At 46.1% G+C, this 20,708-nt stretch overlaps 1 protein-coding gene across 4 annotated transcripts in view; it reads left to right on the plus strand.

Annotated features, from left to right (window-relative positions):
• SCAI (suppressor of cancer cell invasion) overlaps window positions 1-20,708 on the plus strand; it is a 98,064-nt gene that overhangs the window by 62,876 nt on the left and 14,480 nt on the right. For all 4 annotated transcript variants that reach the window (XR_012897209.1, XM_075905695.1, XM_075905696.1 and 1 more), the window contains exons 6-14: window positions 760-858; window positions 2,164-2,260; window positions 3,767-3,865; window positions 5,673-5,825; window positions 7,475-7,576; window positions 9,652-9,753; window positions 10,888-10,966; window positions 13,141-13,240; window positions 17,200-17,281. Coding sequence is in view for 3 of the 4 variants with exons in the window: in XM_075905695.1 (XP_075761810.1) it covers window positions 760-858; window positions 2,164-2,260; window positions 3,767-3,865; window positions 5,673-5,825; window positions 7,475-7,576; window positions 9,652-9,753; window positions 10,888-10,966; window positions 13,141-13,240; window positions 17,200-17,281 (913 nt within the window). In the remaining variant the exon portion in view is untranslated. The remainder of the gene's footprint in view (window positions 1-759; window positions 859-2,163; window positions 2,261-3,766; window positions 3,866-5,672; window positions 5,826-7,474; window positions 7,577-9,651; window positions 9,754-10,887; window positions 10,967-13,140; window positions 13,241-17,199; window positions 17,282-20,708) is intronic.

Here is a 20,708-nt window from a genome sequence, read left to right on the forward strand (position 1 = left end):
GCTACCTGAGTTCCCCACTCCTACCTGGGCTGTGCCCTCGCCCGCCTCTTCAAGTATAGCTGCCAGGCTTCCTGCTATCCAGGCTCTCAGTCCCCCACACTACGCCTTGTCAGCCTGTGGGAGCGCTCCTGGTGAGGACGTGCACCACCTGCAGAAAGAAGGTATTGGGAATATGAACCACAGCAGTAATTACTGTGGTGGTTGTAAGTCGACCTAACCTGGTTGACGTATGTTTCTGGTATAGACATGCCCTCAGGACTGGTACAAGGAGGCCACAGGAGGGACCACTCTCAGCCTTTGTGGCCCAGAAGATTCATTGCAGAATCAAAAAGTGGATCCCAAAGGTGACCCTCATGCTCGAATATTATTCTGCTAGAGCCTTTTGACACTGTGAAAAGATCTGCCTCTCTGCCTCAACGGTCACTTTAAAGTTGCTTCTGACTCTGCATATTGATTTAGTTACTAGTTGGGGTTTTTAAACTGTTGTTCCCCTTAAATCTTCCATGTTGATTGTCACCCGTGTGTGGGCATGATGTACTGAGATCTGATCTTTGTTGCTGGCTCCTTCCTTAAACTGAAATAAAACTGAAGCTCTGGAATCCCCTCCAGTCACATGCTAGAACTGAAAAACACTTTATGTGGCACTCTCTTGAGAGTGTGTCTGACCCACTCAGCCATCTTGTGTGTTGGTGGCAGGAGTGGGGGTGGCAGGAAGGTAATATGTTAGTGGAGCAGTGAGGTAATATGTTTCTCCCACAGCCTGCGCACATCTGAAACCAGCTACCTGAACGAGGCCTTCTCCTTCTACTCTGCAATTAGACAGAGATCGTATTACTCCCAAGTCAATAAAGAGGACAGGTACGCCTGCACCAGCGTCTTGACTTTTTCAGGATTAGAGCAATGAGCAGAAGCAGTCTTGAATTGTAAACTGTGATTAAGGGAAAATAACTGGGGTAAGAGCAGCTCTGTACAGGAAGTCTCTGTTAATCCTAACCACCCTGATGAAACACTTTATTGTAGAACCACCAGCCATGTGTGAAGTCTAGAGGGATTAGCAGTTGGGTTCAGCAGCTCATCTGTGTCCTTCCCAGCCCTTGGTATTAGTGCTATCCCTGGAAATTACCTCCATAGTGTTCTAGAGCTGAGAGATTAACTCTCTCTCATGCAGAAGCAAATAGAGAAAATAACAAGTTTCTTCATATTTACTGATGTTGGCAGTTTACCCTTGTCAGGTGTGCTAAGGCTGCTATTGTGGTCCTCCCCATCCATTAACTATTCTAGAAAGCAATGAGAAGTATGCTCCGGTGGGAGCAATCCTGAGCAGAACTTGTTGAAAAGGATGCTGTGAGGTGTAGTCTTAACACTTCAGGCTCCTGAGAGACTAGGAGACTTTAGTTCGAGCAAGGCTGAAATCAGGCAGTTCTGGCTGGGAGATCGGGCCTCTGTCCAATTAGAATTGGGGAAGAAGTGATTTGGATTTTTTTTTTTTTTGAGGAAGCCATTTTTATACTGATTGCTGCAGTGGAGAATTGTTTGCCCAGTTTGTTACTGGCACTCAAGAACTTTTGATTTGATTGGCAGAGTCTAGGGACTTACTGATTTTTATTTTTTTCCCCTCTAAACATGTTCACTGAAAGTCTGAAGCTAGACTAAACCATTTTAGTGTCCTTCATTGTTGGCCTCGGATCACGCTTATTTTTGCTTGGAGAATCTCCCCAATCCTGTCAGGGTGTCTGAGCTTCTTCAGACTCAATGTCATTGGCAGAAATGTCCCCTTTAAATGAGATAAGCAATTATAACACATAATGTAACTTGTGGAGGTTTAATGTTCAGTTGTCTCTGGGGGTTTGACTCATTGGTCCAGAATCTCACTTGTGATCCATCATCAGATCACATAAAGGAGCGAGGTTCTGCCCATACACTGGCAGAAATCCAGTAGGGCCAGCTCCTGCGCCAGCCACCCACATCCTGCATTTGAGTAGAGGATGTGCAGGAGACAGCACGGAGCTCTGCTGAGCCTTAGCTGATGGATGGGGCCCTTTAGGGATGATGTCCAGCAGCTCTAGATTAGAGGAGTCCCTAGATTGCTTGAATTCTTGCTAGGTCAGCACAGATGGTCATTTTCCACAACCACTGCATTGGTGTTTTCTTTTTATTCTCCAGGCCTGAACTGGTGGTTAAGAAGCTGCGTTACTATGCAAGGTTTATAGTGGTTTGTCTCTTGCTCAACAAAATGGATGTTGTGAAGGATCTCGTAAAGGTAAATGAATTCTGTGAGGGCAATGCAAAGTGTACATGCCCATGTAATGCAGGCCACTAACTGTGCAGATCTGTTTTGTAGTGGGGTATCATAGCTTCCAGGATATGAATACTTTCAGATAAAATCTCTCACAAGATCTCAGCTGCTGCTGCTGTTCTGTTAATCTTACCTCTTCAGGGGCTGCAGTGGGATGAACTGCTTCCTGAGGTGTTCTGTGCATCTCATAGTTGTAAGGCACCAGAGAGTGGTTTTGCCATTGGTGGAAGGCAGATTTCATGAAGCTGGGTTTGGATAAACTCCATGCAGTGTGGATGTGACCATCACGCTTGCTTCAGCTGTCTGAGTGCTGAGGAGGCCATCTCTTTAGGTGTACCTCCCTCCTCCCTGGCCTGTACCTCCCACCTCTCTCTGACCTCAGATGTCTCCATGACCCTCCCTCTCCATGAAATCTTTCCCCTTTTTTTGTTGTTAAACCGTCTGCTCAGCACAGCGGTCTGTTCCTTTCCAATCTGGTGTCGGGAGTCTCTGGGGTATTTCTTGCAAATGAGAAGAATCTAGTGTGCGTTGCCAGAAACAAGATTGGGAAAGACTTGAGACATGAAGGGACAGGAAAGGCATCGCCTGTGTGCGCCTGGCAGGGGTGAGGGGGAGACATGCTTTTCAGAACTGCGTCATGCTTAGGGGGACAGTAGACCACTGGGGATCGGGATACAGACCAGAGTATGTCAGTGAGCAGCGGTGGATCTTCAGCATGTTTGGAGTTGAGAGAATATCCTGGACCAAATTAGATACTTTTTTTATTGTGCTTGGGAAGGGGGGAGGGGGCAGGAAGTTACGTTCCAGTGACGTGCTGGTTGCCAGGAAGGGGGGAACATTATTGTGCTTGGGGAGGTGCCTGAAGCTGGGTGTCTGTTTCTGGTGAGTCTTGCTTTCCAAAGAGTAATGACGGGAACGCCGGACTTCCCAAGGGCCTTCCTACCCTGCTGCAAGCCATATCCTGGTGCTGGCAGTGTTGTGTGGGCTGTGCTGCTCTTGGCCTGTGTGGGTCCGGTGGGATGAATACCAAAGTGCTGCACAACAAGAACTAGTGGAGGAGGCAGCTGGGAAAGACAGGCCATTCACTTCCTGAACTTGTTCAAAGTTCTCTGTAACCTTAGATGTGAGTGAGAACTTGATAGCAAGAATGTAAAATAACGGGCTTGATAGCATGGCATGTGTGCCAGTTAATTTTGTGTCCCTTACTTGTGGGCCTGTCTGACGTACATTTGTGTTCTGAGAATACAAAGCCACAGTACCTGCAATCCTGGGGCCTGAAGTTGCACATGTTGGCCAACTTCTTGGCCAGATTCCATATTGGATAAGGCCTGTGGGTAGTGACAATCAATACTTCTGGAATGAAATTTCAGGGATGAGACATCTAAGCAGTGCTGAAGCCACCTGACCTGTGATACTTGACTGCCTTACATTTAGTTATTCGTTCTTCTTCCTTTGGCCTGTTTACCTCAGGAATTATCAGATGAGATTGAAGATTACACTCACCGCTTTAACACTGAGGACCAGGTGGAGTGGAATCTGGTTCTTCAAGAGGTGGCGGCTTTTGTTGAGGTGAGAGTGAAGGAACTTTGGTCTGTGCGGTTTGTTTGAAAGTGTCCTTCAAAAAACCAAACTCACACTTTAAAGGCAAAACATGGGAACTCTTTGCTGTGGACTGTTCTCTGAAGCCATGCCATTGGGAGCAAGCCAGTGAAGCTGTTGAGGTGCATGTGACTTTCGTGTCAAATTTCCTCAAGCAACACAGAGCTAGCAGCGCGTGGAGGCGTCAGGAGAATTGCTGTCTTCCAGCAACCCGCCTCCTCCCTTCTCTCACCTGGTGGCCAAGTGACATTGGGATCGGAAAACAACCATCGGGATAGTAACTGGCATCGATCTGCCAGCCCGTCTTTGTGGGAGGCCCGCTGATGCCGTTTGCTGACATTCTGACTATATTATTAGTAACTTGCAAATGAATGTATTTTGATGCTTGTATTGGCATATTATTCTGGCAATGCATAAGCAATATGTAATGGAAAATAGAGGATAATCTTGGCAGTTACACTGACAGTATGTCTTGGCACAGCAAGACTTAAAATGGGCAAAATTATAGCTACGAAGGAAAACCAAGATTTCTTCTCTAAAATAGGAGACCGCGTCCTGCTCTTCTCCGTTTCTATGATGTGTACGCATGTACTTTTCTGCCACATGATCCGTTATCTGCATGGGCTGCATGTGGATTGCCCACAGGGATTGTGTAAGGTTCCCAGAATCAGGGGGAACGAACTGGACTAAGTTAGATGGTTTATCTTGCCTGGGTAGTTTCTCCTAACTACACTTAAAAGTGCTACAACACAAATGTCTGTGTTTAAATTTCCCCGGAAATTCCTTCTAGTCCCGAAGAGCAGCTCCTCTTCCAGGCTGGAATTCCTCTGTGGCCTTAGGATAGAAAAGGCAAATTAAGAAAATAAAGGGTGTTCCCATTTCAGCCGAGATTTAATTTCTTCACTTCTGTTTACGAGTCAGTGTGCCGGTGATACTTTGTAAAGTCAATAATAGTCCTACTTCCTGCAGTTTCACTAATAAATAAGATGCAGATCTTACCGTTTAGTGTGAGCCGTGGCCTTGCTGAGTTCTCTGATCTCAGGCTTATAGTTGGATACTTCAAGCAGCCCACAAGCCTCTGAGTCGAGGCTTGACAAGCTATGACATGCCAGAGAGGCTGCCCAAGTAGCCACCCCCAATGTGGCCATGGGCCTGTCCCCATCTCCAGCCTGCCTGCCCGCTTGTGGCTCCCAATTCTTGTGGCTTCCACCCCCTGGCAACAACCTGCCTGGCTGTGGCTTCAACACACTGCAGAAGCAGCCCTCCTGCCTGCCATGTGTTCTCAGCCTGAAATGCCGGCACCAGCCGCCCCGCTACGTGGCCTCAACCCCAGCAACAGCTGGCCCACAACATGGCCTGGGCTGCCAGAGCAGCCGCCTGAGCAGCCACCTCCCAACACAGCCCTGGGGCAACTCTGCCCCTGCCAGCTGGAGCAGTCATGACACTCACCTTCCAGGAGCAGGAGGAAAGTGGGTGCTGCTGCGGTGGGGGCTGGGCTTAGCTGAGAATGTTTTGGTGCTTTCTCACGTAGACACACACGTTAAGGGAAAGCTGGCGCAGGCTCCTGGCTGTGTGGGGGAGGAGGGGTAGGACTGAGCTCCCACCTTGCATGCCAATGACAGTCGCTTGCGTGCCACTTATGGCATGCGTGTCGTAGATTGCCAACCCCTGAGCTATTGGATACCATGAGTGACAGGACACGGAGCCCCTTTTGCTTGTGCTCAAGGACCCTGTCGGCTTCCTTGGCATTGATGCTCTGTGCTGGTTCTCTTTCCAGGCAGATCCTGTGATGGTTTTAAATGACGACAATACCATCGTGATCACCTCCAACCGACTGGCTGAAACAGGGGCCCCGTTGCTGGAGCAGGGAATGATCGTTGGACAGCTCACTCTTGCAGATGCGTTAATTATTGGGAATTGCAATAATCAGGTAACGGAGACAAGGAATTGTATGTTCGGTGATCTACTGGAGTTGAAAACAACTAGGGTTTTTGCCCCTAATTCTACTAAAGGAAATTGCTGAGTCCAAAAGAGGCAAATATAAAATCTTTAGCAAGGATGGTAAGATGTAAATGAGCTGAACGTTTGGCAAACATGAGCGCTAACCAGCGAGGACTGCCTGGTCTAAAGTATACGTCCATGTGCGTGTTCCACACTAGGCTACTCTCGCATCCGAGTAGCCTTGACTGGAGAATATAAAGCAGTGTCCACAGGACTGTGCTGCACAGAGCAGCACCTTGTGTCTCCAGATGAGGACGTTGAAGGTGGCCTGAACCTACCACCATTAAGTCCTTTCTCAGCTGGCTGCAGCTGGAGCCTGAAAGGTTGCATGTCTATCGATTCTCCGCTTCCCGCCTTTCTTGAACATACGATCCTTAGCATTTTCTTTATTTGGTCCATTATTTTATTTCTCAGTTTTAACACAGTTGTGTTTAGAAGGGTGGTTACCTCCTCTCTCCCATTTTTAAGTCTTCTGTTTTGGTCCATTAGTGCTCTGGGTGACGCCAAATACCTTGGATTTAACCTCAGCTAGGTCTGCCTCATCTTCACCCTAGTGACGGGCATTTGAGCTGCTGCAGAGCTCTCCTGAAAGACTTTCCCCTAATAAACTTGTTGGACTGCAGTTCAGTCTTCTGTTCATGCCTTCCCCAAGCACTGTGCTGTCTTACCTGCTACTAGGGATGAAGCTACCTTTGGTGATGGTTCTCTGACCTGTCTTGGACTGGTTTTGTTGAGTTACTGCTGGGGAGTCTCCTGCAGTGGAGCACCCACAGGGACACACCTGAAGGAGAGGGTTAGTTACCTTGGAGTCACTGAGTTCATGTTTTGTCCCTACGGGTGCTCCACCTCGCTTTCCCTCTGCAGCGGAGCCCTGCTCCTTCGTGGTCAGGGAGGAACTGGGTGACAGCAGGTCTGTGCCTCTTGTTATCTGCCCTCATCTGGGCATACAAGGCACTGTCAGGTGCAGCCCTGCACACGGTGCTTTGCATTCTTTAGTCAAGGGTGCATGGGGACATCCTACGGCAGAGCAGCCATAGAGGTAAAATTGATCCAGCTCAACTTGGTGCAAGGTTAGTGACCTCTCCAAATCCGCCTATTGCCACACGTCTTTTGTAATCACTTGTAGCCATTATGCCAGTTAAGAATGATCTCTCCTCTGATGCCTGTAGTCTGTTGTGTGTATTTAAAATGTGATAGTGCCCTGTCTTCTGTGGGACAGTCTTGTCTGGAAAAACCTGATCTGTTGTGTCGCATGTTATGTGGCTCTTCTGTGTGAGGGTCCCATCACCGGTGATACAACAGATGAATGTCTTTTCGACGGCACAGGGGGAACTTGCTGTCTTTAGCTAACAGTGTGGTCTAGTGGCTTTCGTCACCGCTATGCTTTCTGCACATAAGCAGTGCAGTTATAAGTATCTTAAACAAATGTTGGACATTTCTAGATATTGTAAAGGCTTTTAGTCTCATCTTTTCAGTACTAAGTTGAAAGATCTTACCTGGATAATTATTAGGAAGCAGAGAGCCTATTTTCTCTGTGCCAGACAGGATGCATTAGTGACAGCACTGTTCCTCTTTCAGGTAAAGTTCAGTGAATTAACAGTTGATATGTTCCGAATGTTGCAAGCACTAGAAAGGGAACCAATGAACTTGGCTTCACAAATGAACAAACCTGGAATGCAGGTGAGTTTCATTTCACTTGCAAATTTGGTAAAAGACGTCTGTTAACTTTAAGCTATCTTCTCTTTGCTCTGCATATAGAGCATGGCAAATGCACTATTACAACTCTTGTTCTGATACTTACCAAAAGGGGGTCCAAAGTCTGCTTGGGTAACAATGGCTTCTTTATTGTATCTGGAAGCTTCGGTAGCAAGTAGTGTTTGGTCATAAGTGAAAGACTGAACATTGTTTGCTTTCCTTCAAAAGTCCCTCTGTTTCCTTTCTGCTTATTGGACTTTCATTCCCCCCCCCCCTCAGCTGGGTCATCCCTGTTAATTTAGCCCAGAATAGATAGCTAGGATGCATTTTGAGTTTCATTTGTAGACAGAGGGATGAATTAGCAGTCCTTGTCTTTTGTCAACATACTTCACAGCAATGTGTTGAGGTACAAATAAAATGGAAGAGGTTGTGAGTAAAGTTTAAAAACAAGGAGCTAAAACAGGGGTTCTTAAACTGGGGATCATGACTCCTTAGGGCAGGTCTGCTCAACTTTGGAAGCCCCAGGGGCCACAATGATACTCATAGGACATGCTGAGGGCTGCAACTTAAGTGTAGTTGCAAATATATATGCCAATAGGTTCTTTCACATTGATGGGCATGAATGCAAAGCATTTCCCCCAGTACCCCCGTGCTCCTGGTACCTCCTCCCTAGGGGCTAGAAATGCCGACACCCTGTACCCGTCTCTTCCAGCCAGCCCTTCCGTTTGCGCCTTTCATTGCTCATCCGCCAGGGAGACGCCTCGCCATTGTGGAGTGCGTTCCCAATGGAGGCTTGTTCAAAGGATTCCACCCATGGGCCGCATGTTGAGCTGTTTGTAAAACCAAACCTCACCGTGGGCCCCAAACAAATGGGCCGCGTGTTGAGTAGCCCTGCCTTAGGGGGTTGCAAAATTACTATGTGGTGAGTCACAAGCTGTCCGCCCCAAACCCACACCCCGCTTCATCTCCAGCATTTATAATATAGGTTGAACCTCTCTAGTCCAGCACTTTCTGCTCCGGCAATATCTATGGTCCGGCATGATTTTATTTAGTCAGATGTCCACTTTTCATGGGTGGGGCCAAGTTTCCCGCAGCCCCATAAAGTTTGTGGATAGCCCTCAGGCCTGGCTTTCAGTGTTCTGTGCTGTTTAGCTCTAATTGACCGTCAGTGTCTCCTAAGAGCCCAGCAAGCAATAGAAGTGTTGGTGATGCTGCTAGGCCATATTAACCTTCTGTGGTTTTGGCAAATTCTCTGGTTTGGTGCCAGTCAGGTTGCTAGATGCCAGGCTGCAGAGGTTCAACCAGTCGTGTTTAAAATAAGTGTTTTTTAATATATGGGGAGAGTGGCACTCTAAGGTGTGTTGTGTGAAAGGGGTGGCCAATACACTAGTGTGAGAACCACTGAGCTAGAATGAGGTTTACAAGTACTGTATCAGGGAGTGGCCTTGAAGATATGGTCAGGGAGCTTTATTAAGAGATTAGGAACTAACTACATTGAGGGCTGCATTTTCTTACCTTGTTCACAGTTTTTAAATTATAATCCAGGATAAAGCAGGATTCTGGTGGCAGGTTAAATTGAGTGGTAAGCTTGAATACAGGCAGTCCCCGGGTTACATGGATCCGACTTACATCGGATCCCTACTTACAAACGGGGTGAGGCAACCCCGCACTAGCTGCTTCCCCCCAGCAGACCAGGGAGACGCGGAGCGGCTTTTCTCAGCAGACACCTCAGCTTGAGAATAAAGGATTGTGGGAAGTGAGGTTTGGGAGAATAAAACTGAGCTCTGGAGAAATGTTTGGCTAGAGTTTCCCCTACAATATGTACCAGTTCCGACTTGCGTACAAATTCAACTTAAGAACAAACCTACAGTCCCTATCTTGTACGTAACCCGGGGACTGCCAATCAAACAGTTTCTGACATGAACTTTTTGTTACTGTGGCACCCACTAGCGAATGCTAAAAGGGCAGAAAAATAAGTTAGGGAAGCACATTGAAGATGAATATTCAGATAAATTGAAGTTTAAAGAATACACATGGTGTCCTTTTTGTTTTTGAAATAGGAGACGACTGAGAAACCTGCTAGGCGGGAAAATCCCCATAAGTACTTGCTGTATAAACCTACCTTTAGCCAGCTGTACACGTTCCTAGCAGCAGCATTTAAGGTTTGTAAAATGGGGTATATTTGTCAGTTGATTAAATCTCTGGGATGGTACACTTTGCTAAATAAAAGTAGACGAGTTTCCTTTCTGTTTTGCCTGAAAACCAAGGATTCAGTAACCCTTTTCAATTGTAAATGACAAAACACTTGATCTTCTTTCTCTTCATAGCTTGGAGATTTAAATGACTTATCAGTTTGTCTTAGTGACACATTTATCTGATTTAAACATACAAGTATCTTTACTAAGAATTCTACAAAGGTACAGTGGCTAAATTCATTTCCAGTTAATATAGTCGTGCGGCCCAGTGTATTTTGTTTGTACTTGTACTATCAGCAACGTGGGATTTAGTTGCCAAAAATAACTTGTTTCCTTTTGGAGAAAGCAGTGTCACAGCTTAAGAGCCTAAAAACTTCCTGGCTGTGTTTGGTGTTGTGCATGCCTACCTGCTCAGTCTCCTCCCCCAGAAAGCAGAGGTCTGTGGTATGTCAGTGCCCACAGGGGGGAGTGAATGGAAAGGTGGCACATGGATGCATATGATTTTTTGGGGGGAGGGTCTGGGAGCAAGGACCTCATTCAGAATTCTGGGATAGCTAGAGAGTCTGTTCTGCCAAAAGGGGCCTTAGCTTAACTCTTAGATTCCACGTTCTAGGAAGTCTGTCTCACACTAGATATTAGTGAAGTGGGGACTTGGGAGGGGGAGGGGGGCAGGGGAACTGTGCTTTTACAATCTATGGACCTGGTGTATCAATTACATATCTAACGAGCTACAGCTGAGCACCTCTACAGCATGCATTACTCTGTCCACCCAGTGGATCACTCGATTGCCTGTTCTGTTCATTCCCTCTGAAGCATCTGGCATTGGCCACTGTCTGAGGACAGGACACTGGGCTAGATGGACCTTGGTCTGACCCAGTTTGGCTGTTCTTATGTCCTTATCCAAAACACCCACTGAAGGAAGTGTCAATTTCAGCAATATAGATGTATGCAAAGGAGCCACATAAAACTGAAGAGCAGTCGGGGGTGAGGGTTGCACCTATAAATGCCAGTGGTTCCATCAGGCTAATACAGAATGTACATAGCCTGTTTCAGTAAATGGCTGCATTTTCCTCCTGCCTTTTTTCTGTGCTTGAATTGCAGGAGCTGCCTGCAAACAGTGTGCTGCTGATCTACTTGTCGGCCACTGGCGTGTTTCCCTCAGGTCGTTCGGATAGTGAAGGTACAATAAAGGAATGCTCCCTGTCATGAGCAGGGCTTGAATTTGCTTTGTATTTCAGAGATCTTGCAAACCTCCTTTTTAAAGGACAAGTCCAATTTCATATGCCCATCTACCTACCAAGACTGGCTTTCTCTTGGACTCCCAGCAGCTAATTCTATGTGTTCAGCACACAATAATCTACTGACTTGAAATCTTTTCAAAGGACATGAAAAAGTTTGATACATGTGAAAAATTAAAAATGTTACAAGTTTGAAGACACATGGCTCAATAGGTCCATCAGTGAAGAATCACCATAATAAAATGGTTCAGTAACATCTGGCATTTCTTCCCAGTCTGAAGTGTCAAAATAGAGGATCAGGAGATTGGGGGCAAAAGGGCTGAAGGTCTCTCTGCAGAGATTGTTGTACGTTGGTTGATGTGACAATTCAAGCCCCTGTCATGATTTTAATAATTCCCCTCACCTCATCTTCCCGTTACCCAACCAGCAGAATATTGGGATGCAGATACAGTCTAAACATCTAAAACTAGCAAACTAGTGCAAATGCAGCTAAAAGATTTTTACGTTTGTTTAATTTACTTTTAAGAGAGATTATTTGAAACATCCTAAATATTGTATGCACTTCATCTGTTTAAGACTGGCATTCCTTTATAAGATGCATGCTTGTTCCATCCTCCTTGCATGATTTGTGGATCTTGGAAAATGCTAAAAGGAAAAAAAATCCCTGCAAACTTTCTGTTTGGCAGTGATTTTTTTTTAAAAAAATTGCTTTTATCATTTTAATGTAATGCAACCCATTGTATTTGGTCTTAACTGTATTGTGCCCTTCATAATCAGCATTGTGTCCCACCTCACTGCATGCCTTGTTCTTACTTACTACTTTACTGTAGAAGTACCCAGTCTTTGTCCTGTGGAGAGCTTCACAGCCAACTTTTCAAATCCCAACGGGCTCACACGAATCCGATTACAGTCACAGTTCTGGGTGTATGTGTTTTTTAAATAGGAAAGTGTGACCTGCAAAAAAAATACAGAGCACTGCATGCTGGGATAGAAGAGGGAAGCTGTAGGCTGAAATGTTACATTATACAGACCAGTTTTGGCTGACACATCACACGTCAGCAACCTGTGACAGCACTACCTGAGAGTTTGCTCTTTTCCTGACATCCTAAAGCTTCCCATAGAAGTGAAAAGTAATTCCTTGAGGGGAAGGGTTTATAGGTATAGACAGGGAAGGACTATCTGCAAATGAAGCACCAGAGTTGAAATCCAACTTTGCAGAATTTGCAAGTCTCCGTATAGATGCAATTCTCCCATTAATACTAGAGGAGTTTCATTACTCCCACTAAACTGGGAAATAGACTCTTGTCTATACGAGCACACTTTTGCAGAGGCTGTGGAGATAGCTGTTTTTTAAATTTCGTCACTATCCACCGATCAGTTAGGCAGCCAGCCCAGATTCTGTCCCCAGTGAGTGGAATAATCACTAACCCTGCATTAGGACCAGACAAAGTGCAGCATAGCTTTGTAAATTGTATAAACTTGTATTAGAATTTCATAAACAACAGAATTCCAAAGACTTAGCCATTGCTTTGGATCTGAAACATGGCTGATAATATTGGATTGCTGCTAGGTTTAAAAACCAACTTTTCTACAACCTATGAGCTTTGTTTCCAATGCTCTGATGGCTGCAAAGGCTGGAAAAGTTCAGGTTTGGAATTGATTCTTAACTCATTAGAAGGCCCGATTCTAATTCTAGAACGTATTGATTCAAGTAGTATTTAAAATGTGTATTGATTGTCCTGTAAGAAATACATGTAAGATTCTTTTCCCATCCCTGGAGATGTCTGTTGACCTAGCTGTGTGGTTTTTTTTACTACATAGCCTTGTGGGTTATAGTATGTCTCTTGCTTTTCATTTCTGTTGTTTTGAAGAATAAATGGATAAGATAGAGGTTACTGAGCATGTTGTATTCCCAAACATGAGATGAGTCACTAAAATTACCAAAAACCATACTTTAGAATTTACTAGCCATGCATCTTAAACTCTTCCTAATTATCCTTTGTCCCATCTTTAGTTCAGATTCATGATTTTTTTTTTTTTTTGGTCCTATACCTCCAAACACTTAGTCCAAATTGTGGTGTGACAGTTAATCTCTGCTCTTTTTTTACTTTTGTAGGTCCATATGATTTTGGTGGTGTCCTTACAAATAGTAACCGGGACATTATAAATGGCGATGCTATTCACAAGCGTAACCAATCTTACAAGGAGATGCACTGGTGAGTTTCATGGGCTCAGCAAGGGGAAGTAAGTAGAAAGTGAGTTTTTCTTCTCCGTAAAGATGCACTGCTTCTGATTACCTTTTCTGAAAGGGAAAAAAAGTGCGTGGATCAAATGCATAAGTTACAGAACTTCAGAGATGGATCAAGTTTCCTGTTTGAAGAATTAGCCATGAGAGGGCAAGAGAATGGGATCAGCCTGACTGTGATGTTTACCTTCTTTTGAGCTATATTTACTGCCCATTGTGACTAGAAACAACACTAGGATATAGGGGCAAAATTAGAAAGGCCAAGACACAAAATGAGCTCAATTTACCTAGAAACATAAAAGGTAATAAGAAAACATTCTAAAAACATATTGGAAGCAAGAGGAAGACCAAGGATAGGGTAGGCCCAGAGCTCAATGAAGACGGAAAAACAAAACCAGAAAATGTGGAAATGGCAGAGGATCTGAAAGACAACTTTGTGTCTTTTTTTTCACCAATAAAGTTAGTGGTGATAGGCTGCCTACCATAGTGAATGCTGGAGAAAAGGAGGTAGGTTCAAAAGTTAAAATAGGAAAAGAACAAGTTAAATTACTTAGAAAAGTTAGATGTCTTTAAGTCACCAGGGCCTGATGAAGTGCCTCCTAGAATACTTCAGGAGCTGATTGAAGAGGCATCTGAGCCATTATGTGTCATCTTTGAAAAGTCATGGAAAATGGGAGAGTTTCCACAAGACTAAGGGCAAATACAGCACCCATCTATATAAAAAGGGAAATAAGGACAATCCAGGAAACTACAGTCCAGTCAGCTTCACTTCAGTGTCAGGAAACATAATGGAGCAAATATCTGAGGAATCCATTTTCAAATATCTGGAAAATGATAAAGTGATAAGTAACAGCATTTGTAAAGAACAGGCTATTGGCTTTCTTTGACAGGATAACAAGCCTTGTGGATAAGGGGAAATGCTGGATGTGGGATACCTAGACTTTAGTAAGGCATTTGATATAGTCTCTTATGGCCTTCTTATAAATAAACTAGCAAATTAGCTTGTCGTAAGATGGGATTTCAGGTCTCTCCTCCACGTCGGTCTCCTCTCCTGAGCCTCTGTTCTCTTGCTCCGTGTGTGTGTCTCTCTCTCTCTCCTCCTCCTCCTGCCTCCCCCCCTCTCTCTCAGCTCTCCTCCCCCTCCTGCCTCTCACTCGGGGGACCACGGAGCCCAAACGGCCCGTGCTGCATGGGGAGTGTGGAGCCCAAACAGTTGCTTGTGGCACTTGCTCCCATGCGGAGGCCCGGCTGAGCAGTGCAGAAGTCAGCTGAGCGCCACAGCAGGAGGTGAAGGGGGGAGGGGCGGTGACATTCACGGTCAGGGGGCGGGGCCTGGAGCCGCTGTCACACTGCACGTCACCACCCCACCCCCTTCACCTCCTGCTGTGGTGCTCGTCTGACTTCTGCACCGCTCAGCCTGGCCGCCGCGGGGGAGCAAGCGGCCGTTTGGGCTCCCCTGCGGCGGCCTGGCTCAGCGGCGCAGAAGTCGGCTGAGTGCCATGGCGAGAGACAAAGCACGTGACTCGGGCAACAGCGCCGCCCAGAGGCAACAGCGCCTCCCAGAGGCAACAGCCAGCATTTCAGCGTTAGTCACTGACATTGGGCTACTATATATATGCTTAGGGAAATACAACATAGATGGGACTACTATAAGGTGGGTGCATAACTAGATGGGTAAGCATTCCCAGAGTGGTTCACAGACATGCTGGAAGGGCATAATGAGTGAGGTTCCACAGGGATCAATTTTGGGACAGATTCAGTTCAGTATCTTAATCAAGTGAGAAGTGACTGTCTAGGAAGGAGTACTGCAATAAGGGATGTAGGGGTCAGAGTGGACTACAAGCTAAATATGAATCAACAGTGGGACACTGTTGTTAAAAACAAACCTCATTTTGGGCTGCATTAACAGGAGACACAAGAAGTCATTCCTCTGCGCTCTTCTGCGCTGATTAGGCATTAACTGGAGCATTGTGCCCAGTTCTGGGCACCACATTTCAGGAAAGATGTGGACAAATTGGAGAAGATCGAGAGAAAAGCGACAAAAATGATGAAAGTTCTAGAAATCTTGACCTATGAGGGAAGACTGAGAGAATTGGGCTTGTTTAGTTTGGAAAAGAGAACAAGAGGGGACATGACAGCAGCTTGCAAGTACCTTAGCGGTTGTTACAAGGAGTGAGAAAAATTATTGTCTTTAATACCTGATAGGACAAGAAGCAATGGGTTTAAATTGCTGCAAGGGAGGTTTAGGTTGAACATTAGGAAAAACTTCCTGTCCGGGTAGCTAAGCAATGGAATAAATTGCCTAGGGAGCTTGTGGGAATCTCCATCACTGGAGATCTAGAAGAGCAGGTTAGACAGACACCTGTCAGATCTAGCTCAGGGTTGGACAAAATGTGGCCCACAGGCCAATTCTGCCCACCAAGCCATCTGATTTAGTCCACAGGAGCCTTCACCATGTTCCTTGTCTACCCTGCACCTTCACTGTGCTCAGAACAGCTCGTTGAAGACTGCAAGGGAGGAGAGGCTTCACACACTGCCCCCGCCCTCAGCAAAATGTTGCAGCTCCAATTGGCCAGTTACCAGCCAATAGGAGTTACCCTTAACCCCTCTGGGCTTGCAGTGTTGAGAGCCACACATGGCCCCTGCAGCCAGTGCTGGGACGTGGAAGGCAGGGACCCTGGCTGGGGATGTGCTTAGCTGCTGGCCAGGAGCTAGCCACGTAACCTCATCCTGGCTACAGCCTGCCTCTGGCACCCCAACCCCTCCCTCCCCCTGATCTTCTGCACCCCTACTTCATGTAACTCAGACCCTCTGCATTCCTGTTCCTGCACCCATCCCCCTTCCCAGACCTTACACCCCAGTCTCCTGCCCCCGGTTACAACCCCCTCCTTCACCCAAATTCTTTCCAGATCCCACACCCTCTCCTGCATCCCAATCTCTTACCCCAAGCTCCCTTCTGCACCAACCCTCCATCCCAGTCTCTGCTCGCCATTTAATATCATGGAAGAGGGCGACCCTTAACTACTTTCCAATTCTTGGAGTGTCCACCCCTAGTCTAGATGGTGCTTCATCCTGCCATGAGGGCAGGGAACTGGACTTTTGTCGGCCTCTCGAGGTCCCTTCCAGTTCTAGTGTTCTGTGATTCTATGGTCATCTCCACCTGCATCCAAATGATGCTGCAGCCTTGTCTGCACTTGAAAAGTTTTGCTGGTGTAGCTGACCTGCAAACCCTACTAGTGTAGATCATAAAAGTGCTTCTGCCAATGTAGCTAATGTAGTTCCCTGCTCAAAGCAGCTATGTTAGTGCTCGTACTGACATAGCTATATTGATTTTTTTTTTTTAACAGCCCCCTAATATAAATGTGCTGGTTAAGTTTCAGTGTTTGCTGAATCCTTGATCTAAACATTGATGTAAGACTCTTGTAGACCAGGCCTAATACCATTGGAAGGTAAAACTCAATACAGCAAGATGGTTCACATGACACACACAGACCGAGGAGAAATTAATAAGACTGGGACTTTTCAGCAGTTATGTATTGTGAATGGTGTACTGGGTATGAACGCTTCCGAGGTATTTTCCCGAAAGGCTAGGAAAGCTTATGTTGTCTTCTACTCAACAATCCTGGACACCTGCTCTATTGTCCAGCTGCTTCTAATGTTTTATATCCATTATTTAAATCCTCTCCGATTTGGGGCTAATACTCTATACCAGTGACTGCAGAAAATCTTCTGCTCAAATATTGTTTTACTTTCCTATAAAGTGAGCTGCAACTTTCAGTGGGGGGCTTTTTTGTTCCCTCCTATTAGTCTCCCTTTGTGGGCAGCTAAGGAGAAACCTCCTCACTCAGAGCAGGACAGCGTGGTCCCTGTAGCAGCGTCGTAGAAATTCTTGTGCGGTGCGAATTGTCTCCTCTTTCCCTTTTTTTTTAGCCTTCACCCTGGTGATCTCTACCCTTTCACAAGAAAGCCCCTGTTTATCATTGTGGACTCCTCAAACAGCGTTGCCTATAAGGTAAGGGGTTTGAAAGCAAATGCGTGTTCTGGAGTATGGTGCCAACCCCCAGCTACTCTACTACTTTCATTGCTTCTCTTTTTAAACACGCAGTATTGAGTCTTTTTTGTTGAGGCTGTGCATGCGGGGCAGGATCTGGGCTTAAACTGCAGGGAGGGAGGGTTAGGTTGGACATTGGGAAATACTTCCTACCTGTCCGGGTGGTGAAACACTGGAATAAGTTGCCTAGGGAGGTTGTGGAATCTCCATCTCTGGAGATATTTTAGGAGCACGTTGGACAGACACCTGTCAGGGACAACCTTAGATGGTTCTTAGTCCAGTTGTGAGCACAAGGGACTGGACTTGATGATCTCTCAAGGTCCTTCCAATTCTAGTGTTTTATGATCCTTTGAATAGAAGCATGTTTAGCAATACATGAATGGCTGTCATTAGAAAGTAATAAATCTTCCTAGAGGAAAAGAAAAGTTCAAGATTTCCAAGATCTCTGTGGGGAGGCTTACTTTGATTCTATATTAAATATGATTGCTTTTTTGGTGGGGCTCATTTAATGTGCTTTTCTGCTCCAAATAACTAAGTATCCTACTCAGAGCTATTTTAAATGGCAGAAAAGTGTTAATGCGTGGAGTTTTGCCTTGTAAATAGGTGTGTTCATGTATCTGAATCTCTGAATGAGGGAAAAAATGAGAAATTAAAACACAAATGTGCTACAAAAATTAGCTATACATTCTGCGTCTCCTATAATATGTGCTAGAGATATGACACACTCCTCTGACTGAATGCGGTAGACACTATAGGACTACTCAGTGCCAAATCATTATTAGGAATCTGCAGTTCAGATAATGTGAAAGCAAGAGAGATTAATTCCAGAGGCACCACTCACCTCTGGATGACATTAATTCATTAGTGACTGTAACATTCAGAAACCTGCTGGGTATGCAAAGCTGTCACTTCCTGATGCCTTTCTCTTAAACTCCGCTTAGGTGGAGTTAGACAAATGGTTCTGTGCAGCTGTGTTTCCAAGGCGCATTAAGGACGTCTAGTGGCTGCATATTCCTGTTCTGTCCAGCGTCCATTGTCTGCCTGTTTCCCCTGTTTAGAGAGGGATGTTGGGTAACAAGAGTTTTACTCTCAAACACTCATGACTCTAGACATTTGTTAGTCTCTAAGGTGCCAAAGGACCACTCGTTGTTCTTAAAGTTACAGACTAACACAGCTCCCCCTCTGAGACATCTTACTATGAATATAGTTTTGTCATGCTCCTGTGCTTACCCCATTTACAGAAAGGGGATAAATGATTTGACCACAGTCACGGGGAAATCTGTGAAAGATGGAAATAAAGCGAGATCTCTTGATTTTCATTTCACTTTAACTGCAAGACCGTTCTTCCTCCATTCCTAGGGTAGCTGCTGAAAAAACCTCCGGGTCTGGTATGGCAGAGGCAGGACTGAGGAACCTCAGTACACATGCAACTCTGGACATGCATGTTCCCTGCAGGGGGAGTCTTGGGGAGGTCGTGGATTCCTGCATTTGGGCTTGCATCTCTTACTTGAGTCTTAAACAATATTTTTGGAAGAAATCTGCTTTGTAAATGCTAAACCGGAATAACTGAGCCCTGTCCAAATGGAGACCTGCAGAATTTCTGTGTGGCAAATAAGATAAACACCCATCTCCGCCTAGTTCTGTTCCTCATTGTGCTCTGTGCTGGATCAGGGAGCCAAACCTCTAACTTGAATGCAGCACGTTGGTTGTTATGCAAGCTCGTGAACCAGCCAGCAGCAGCAGAGAGAAAGGAGAGACCTCTACTCCCAGATAGTGTGCAAGGGGAAGGCGCCACTCGGATGTTCCTTGGAATTGCGTTTGGAGTTAGGAACTTGTTGGCCATTGGTGATTAGATGAACTCCTTTTTTTGGGACTCTCTAAAGCGAACTCAGGAAAGTTATGGTGAGTGTTTGAAATAGTTTTGTAAACAGTGTTAAGGGCCTGCTGTCTGGCCTGCAGGAAATCTGTCCCCATTCAAGTAGCAGTGCATACTTCTCAATGAGAGGCAAATAGTGGTGTGCCTAGCTCTGGTGGTGGTTTCCAGCCTCCAGTAAATGCAAGTCCCATGTCATGGGTACTTAGTGACCTGCAGTAAGAATACGTAACTAGTGCTGTTTGCAAATGTCCCTGGGTGAGTTGTGAGTGGAGACGAAATGCTTTGTGGGCAGAGCATGTCCATGCAGACAAAGTTCCTGCATGAAACATCCGAGCCAGAGAAGTGACTTCTTCCCATGCTGCTGCTCAGATCCTTTCCGAGAGAACAGGAGCTGGTGTGACATGTCTGTAGCACTGCTCAGCAGTATTGACAGGAACATGAATTGCTCAGAGGCCTTCTCCAAAAAGCTGCTTTCTGCTCTTGTGCACGCTCTCCTTCCTTCTCTGGAAGAGTTTAAAGCGATGACAGGGAGGAACGCCTGCCCTCAGTGATGTAGCGCTCTTAGAGATGGCTGTTAAAGTTGGACTTCGTACCTCTGTGAAATACCCTGCTGGGCTGGTCCTCTGAGACGTTGTCCCTTGTTGCTTAGCCAGCAGGGGTTCTCTTTAAGAAGGGTGTTAGCTAGGGATGTTAAAACGTGTTGAGGTAAACACACTTATAGTGGGGAGGAGGAGCAGGCAGGAGTTGACCCTTTGCCTATGACGTCGTCTCAAGTCTGAGAATCGGGGAGGGGGGATTGTAGTCCCCCTCCCAATTTTTGTCAGTGTGCTGGCCCTGCTCAGTCAGTGCTGCATCTCTGCCTGGCAGCCGTTGAAGCTGGAAGCTGTAGCTGTGGGGAAAGAAACAGCAGGGAACTGCAGGGAGCTTTGGAGGTTTTGCTGCTGCCTCTCAGGCACCCTGCATATCCTCAGCAGCTCCTCTCTGCAGCTTCAGGTTTTGGCTGCTGCCTCCATGAGGCGCTAACACGTGGGAGATGCAGGGAGGGGCCGCTAAGAATATGGGGGTTGTGCTCACGGGGAGGAGGTGGGGGGGGGCAAATCTTTACATTGTGGGGCCCCCCCACTCTGTAGGTGTCAGTCATCTCTAGCAGGAGCTCCTGACCCCACCACCTGGCCACAGGACAGAATCCCAGAGCTGGTAGGTGAGGAATGCGGGCTGGGACATGATGGGGGAGAGGAAAGGGGGCTTGTCTGTAAGCTGCACTTCAGTTGTAAGAAAGCCATAGTGGCTTGCAAGCCAGTTTGAACATAAGAATGGCCAAACTGGGTCAGACCAATGGTTCATCTAGTCCAATATCCTGTCTGCCCTCAGTGGCCAATGCCAGACGCCCCAGAGGAAAGGAACACAACCGGTAATCCTCACGTGATCCCTCCTATCACCCATTTCCAGACAAACAGAGGCTAGGGACACCATTCCTAAGCATCCTGGCTAATAGTCATTGATGGACCTAAC

The sequence above is a fragment of the Pelodiscus sinensis genome, chromosome 22 (genome assembly GCF_049634645.1).
Source record: "Pelodiscus sinensis isolate JC-2024 chromosome 22, ASM4963464v1, whole genome shotgun sequence".
Taxonomy (NCBI): Eukaryota; Metazoa; Chordata; order Testudines; family Trionychidae; genus Pelodiscus; species Pelodiscus sinensis.